Source organism: Mesoplodon bidens (genome assembly GCF_964165515.1).
Source record: "Mesoplodon bidens genome assembly, chromosome: 4".
NCBI classification, from domain to species: Eukaryota; Metazoa; Chordata; class Mammalia; order Artiodactyla; family Ziphiidae; genus Mesoplodon; species Mesoplodon bidens.
Window position 1 is genome coordinate 56774322 of NC_138160.1, and position 6000 is coordinate 56780321.

At 37.3% G+C, this 6000-nt stretch overlaps 1 protein-coding gene across 1 annotated transcript in view; it reads left to right on the top strand.

Annotated features, from left to right (window-relative positions):
* The window catches only part of SLC30A5 (solute carrier family 30 member 5), a 29319-nt gene extending 23960 nt beyond the window's left edge, over positions 1-5359 (top strand). The window contains exons 13-16 of the mRNA XM_081230409.1: positions 603-804; positions 1584-1810; positions 3758-3886; positions 4496-5359. Coding sequence (XP_081086535.1) covers positions 603-804; positions 1584-1810; positions 3758-3886; positions 4496-4666 — 729 coding nt within the window. The 3' untranslated portion in view covers positions 4667-5359. The remainder of the gene's footprint in view (positions 1-602; positions 805-1583; positions 1811-3757; positions 3887-4495) is intronic.
* The last annotated feature ends 641 nt before the right edge of the window (positions 5360-6000 follow it).

A 6000-nucleotide genomic window follows, 5' to 3' on the forward strand; every position in this document is an offset into this window, starting at 1 on the left:
TCAGGTACAATGTATACTTGCTCTAGTAAGCAGTACTTTCAAACTCTTTATTTAAATAAACAAAACAAAACTTTAGCATCATTTATTTATTCATAAACCCTGAATCAAGTACATTTTTATTCTTTTTTTTTTTTTTTTTTTTTTTTTGCGGTATGTGGGCCTCTCATTGTTGTGGCCTCTCCCGTTGCGAAGCACAGGCTCCGGACGCGCAGGCTCAGCAGCCATGGCTCACGGGCCCAGCCGCTCTGCGGCATGTGGGATCTTCCCAGACCGGGGCACGAACCCGTGTCCCCTGCATCGGCAGGCGGACTCTCAACCACTGCACCACCAGGGAAGCCCACATTTTTATTCTTAATCATTTAATTAAAGCAAATCTAAATCCTTTTACTTGTCAACACTTTGGTATTTGAAAGTTAAATGCTTCTTCTAAAATATTCTAAAATTCACACTTAAAATTTTCTTATTGAATTTAATGAGGTTTTACTATGAATATTTTCAAAACTGTAAACCAAAAACCATATATAGCTACATAATAACTTTTAAATAACAAGTTTATTTTTTTAATTACAAATTTAAAGGTTTTCTTTTTTCTTTTTTGCTAGCCAGTCTCAGTTGGAGGGCTGATAGTAAACCTTATTGGTATCTGTGCCTTTAGCCATGCCCATAACCATACCCATGGAGCTTCTCAAGGAAGCTGTCACTCATCTGATCACAGCCATTCACACCATGTGCATGGACACAGTGACCATGGGCACGGTCACAGCCACGGATCTGCAGGCAGAAGCATGAATGCTAACATGAGGGGTGAGTCCTTGCCAGATACTGTCCTACCTTTCAACTGTGTTCTGAATTGACATTGTTTATTTGTATTAAGTATTGGGTTCTTGGTACAATTTTATTTTAAAAAACCAACCTGTAACTAAAAAGAGATATAAAGTCATCTGTTACAGAAAATGCTCACAACTGTTCATAAATGTCAAATTTTTAAAATAAATTATTGTAATTATAGAGTCCTTTTCATGGTGACATTTGAGTAAATATTAGTTGCAAGGGAAACTGTGCATTACGCACTTTCACTATAAAAGAACTAAGAAATTTTTATTGTACTGAAAAAAAATATGGGGGAAGTATCATTTATGTTGAGATATTTATTCTGATGTTTTATTTTTTTGGCCACACCGCATGGCTTGTGGGATCTTAGTTCCCCAACCAGGGATTGAACCCTCACCCTCAGCAGTGAAAGTGCAGAGTCATAACCTCTGGACCACCAGAGAATTCCCTATTCTGATATTTAGTAGAAATAATTTAGGTAATGTCAAAACTTGGCTCATGTATGATTTCTAGGAAGCTTTCCCAGACACCATCATAAAACTCACCACACTGGTAATAGTTGCCCACATCCTTACTTTCACCACTATGCCATGAATTCCTTGATGGAAGTGACCATGTTTAGTCATTTTGAAGTACCACCCCCTAGCAGAGTGCCTGGTGAATAATAGGTACCTCGTAATATTTGTACAATGAATAAAAGAACTAAATTAAATGTGCTTTAATTTTTAATATTTTATGTATCTTACTTGTAGGTGTATTTCTACATGTTTTGGCAGACACACTTGGCAGTATTGGTGTGATCGTATCCACCATTCTTATAGAGCAGTTTGGATGGTTCATTGCTGATCCCCTCTGTTCTCTTTTTATCGCTATATTAATATTTCTCAGTGTTGTCCCACTGATTAAGGATGCCTGTCAGGTCCTCCTTCTGAGACTGCCACCAGAATATGAAAAAGAACTACATATTGCCTTAGAAAAGGTACTGTGTATAATTTCTTTACTAGTCTTCTTCCTTTTAAAATAGTATTTGAAATTAAATAAGTTGACCTAATAAGAAATGAAAATGACAGTCTTGTAGGAAAATGGACTGATAACATAAACAGGCAATTCATAGAAAAACCAAACACAGAATAGAATGTATTTCAGCTTGTGGTTTGCCATATCTTATTTATTTATTTATTTGTTTATTTATTTATTGGCTGCATTGGGTCTTCGTTGCTGTGCGCGGGCTTTCTCTAGTTGTGGTGAGTGGGGGCTACTCTTTGTTGCGGTGCGCGGGCTTCTCATTACGGTGGCTTCTCTGGTTGCGGAGCATGGGCTCTAGGCACACGGGCTTCAGTAGTTGTGGCACGTGGGCTCAGTAGTTGTGGCACGTGGGCTCAGTTGCTCCACAGCATGTAGGATCTTCCCGGACCAGGGCTCGAATCTGTGTCCCCTGCATTGGCAGGTGATTCTTAACCACTGCACCACCAGGGAAGTCCCTGACATATCATATTAAAGTAATTAGGATCTGCTGATGAACAGTTGGCATCTTGAATACTTAAGGTATAGCATCTTAACCCACTGGTTTCATAAATAAAATTAGTAAAGTTTTCTCACTTTCTCATAATTGGCAACTAATACATCCTACTAAAAAAGAAAGTTTTTTATTTCAAAAATAATACATATCCATTACAGAAAGTTTCAAAGTAGAAAAAAGATAATAATCACATATAATTTCACTACCTGGAAAGAAACACTTTTTAAAAAATTTATCTCTTTATTTATTTATTGGTTTTTTTGTTTGTTTGTTTTTTTGGCTGCATTGGGTCTTCGTTGCTGCACACGGGCTTTCTCTAGTTGTGGTGAGCAGGGACTACTCCTCATTGTGGTGTGTGGGCTTCTCATTGCGGTGGCTTTTCTTGTTGCAGAGCATGGGCTCTAGGCACGCGGGCCTCAGTAGTTGTGGCATATGGGCTCAGTAGTTGTGGCTCGCAGGCTCTAGAGCGCAGGCTCGGTAGTGGTGGCGCATGGGCCCAGTTGCTCCGTGGCATGTGGAATCTTCCCGGACCAGGGCTCGAACCCATGTCCCCTGCATTGGCAGGCGGATTCCTAACCACTGCCCCACCAGGGAAGCCCAGAAACGCTTTTGAGTCGTTTTTCTGTATAAAAATATTTTTTAAATAAAAATGGCCAAAAAAATGTACTGCTTTGTAAATTTTTCCCCACTTAATTATGTCATGTTGATAAATAGTCTAATACATTTTTTTTTTTTTTTTGCTGTACGCGGGCCTCTCACTGCTGTGGCCTCTCCCGTTGCGGAGCACAGGCTCCGGACGAGCAGGCTCAGCAGCCATGGCTCACGGGCCCAGCCGCTCCGCGGCATGTGGGATCCTCACGGACCGGGGCACGAACCCGCGTCCCCTGCATCGGCAGGCGGACTCTCAACCACTGCGCCACCAGGGAAGCCCGTCTAATACATTTTTAATGACAGGGTAGTGTTACATTGTGTGGATAGTCTATAATTTATTTGACTAGCCTTCCATTGTTGAACATGAAGGATATCTTTTGCATGTGTTATCTCAAATATAACAAATAATACTGGAATGTTTGTATCAATATAAAGGAAACAACATGGTTTATTGAATGTATCCAATGTTTAGACTAGGCAAAGTACATCTTATATCGGTGAAAATGGGTGTAAAGTCACCTGTGTAACCCTGTTCACTTCCTATTCCTTCCCTGGCATCACTGCCAGGTCAAAATATTTTAGACACCTTTACTTGAAGTTAGTTGTCCTTCCCATTCCTTTCTCATTTCTGGGCTCTCCTTATTACTTTTTTTTTTTAAATCAAGTTAATAATGGTTTCTGGACTAAAAAGACTGCTTTGTGTTCAGTAAATTAGCCTTCAAATCCATTTATATCACCTCTCCTTTTATTTGACAGCTACAGAAAATTGAAGGAATAATATCATACCGAGACCCACATTTTTGGCGTCATTCTGCCAGTATTGTGGCAGGAACAATTCATATACAGGTGACATCTGATGTGCTGGAACAAAGAATAGTACAGCAGGTAATAATCTTAAGTTTTTAAAATAATTTCAGTTGAGGTAATTGCACACATTGTAAGTTATACAGCTCAGTAGTCATTTAATTGTTTAAAAATATCATTCTTAGAGCTGTCCAAGGATGTTATTTTTTTACATCTAGATTTGTTTTATATCCAAAAGTAGTAAAAAATAAAGTCAAGTTTTAGTATGTGGAGGACAAGCTTAAGTTAATGTAAAAAAAAAATTCATTTGTAATCCACCTTGGTTCCCAATAGATGGTCAAGAAATAAGTTATTATAAATACAGTCCTAAGTTAATAATAATAATAAAGTTGGCAGGTATGTGTCATGGTTGGAGATAAGGATCAAAACAGTTCCTGTACCCCTATTCTAGACCTACCGAATTGGAAACAGTAGCTGTTTTCCTTTTCTACCTTGAATGTCAGGTCAGTGATTTACTGGCCTTCTAAAAGATCCTATGTAATATTTGACCAGCTAAATAATAAACATTACTTTAAGGACTTATCATTGACTATCTATGGCTATTCAAAAAAATGTGATATCTATTATTTAATCCAAATGCACTAAATGCATTAATCTAAATGCTTTTAAATGTATGGATTTTTATAACAGGTTACAGGAATACTTAAAGATGCTGGAGTAAACAACTTAACAATTCAAGTGGAAAAAGAAGCATACTTTCAACATATGTCTGGCCTAAGTACTGGATTTCATGATGTTCTGGCTATGACAAAACAAATGGAGTCCATGAAATACTACAAAGATGGTACTTACATCATGTGAGATAACTTGGGAATTACCCCTGGGGTATGAACAATGAAGATGAAATGACCGGGTATTTATAATATCGCCAGAAGAAAATTGCACATAATTGTACAGAAACATTTTGTGGTATTTGAAAAAAATTTTAAAGCTCCCCACAGGGCTTCCTTGGTGGCGCAGTGGTTGAGAGTCCGCCTGCCGATGCAGGGGACACGGGTTTGTGCCCTGGTCTGGGAAGATCCCACATGCCGCGGAGCGGCTGGGCCCGTGAGCCATGGCCGCTGAGCCTGCGCGTCCAGAGCCTGTGCTCCGCAACGGGAGAGGCCACAACAGTGAGAGGCCCGCGTACCGCAAAAAAAAAAAAAAAAAAAAAAAAAACTCCCTACAGTTGGATCAAGGAATCTTTCTTAAAGGAAATTTAAATACAGAATGAAGCATTAATTGTATAAGTAAAATAATTGTTTAAATTATGTGTAAAACAGGAAACTTAAAATTTAAGTGAACATGATGTATCATATCTTCAAAAGTGAACATATAATGATGGATTCTAGTGAAGACCAAAATAACTTCTGTGTGTTTACTTTCTGTAAGAAAGCATCTCCATTGTAAATAATGTATTTACATGTTTATTACAAAGACCCAAATGAAAAATTTTTAGTCAATTTTTTGCATAGCCCTAGGGTAAAATAGGAATAAAAGTTCTATATTTATGGATTTTCTGTATATAAAACTGGTTTCTAATTATAACTTAAATCCATTAAGTAAAACCTGTATTGCCACTTTAAATGTAAACTAAATTATTTGGGAGAAACTTCAACCACTGATACGAGGCAGCAGTGAGAATAGTGAAGGATAACATGACAGTTTTTGATGTATTACAAAAGCCAACCACTCTGTAAAATAAATTTTTTTTACTTTTGGTAATATTTGCAAATGAATAATTACTTTATTAGGGTAAAGAACTTAGACTAAGTTGTGTTCATGTTATTCACTCTGTCTTCTTCCTCTAAAGTAGAATATTCCATTTCTTGTTATGCATCTGGCATTCCAAGTTGCTTATTAAGCTGACATCCAAGCAATGCTAGGCTTTTCATCTTTTCCTATGTTGTAGAACAGCCAGTGGAGAGAGTCATAAATAATTGTCAACTCAGAGTTAATTTTCTGCCTATAGATGTAACTTTTTTTTAAATTTCTGGAACATGTAGATGTAGAAGAAATATCAAAGAATTAGGTGGTTATTTTAAAGTTTAATAAGTAAATCTTGTTCATAAACCCTTGGGCACTATGAAATCAAAATACTTACTCTATAACTACTTTCTATAGTAATATCTATATTTTTTCATTTCCAATTTAAA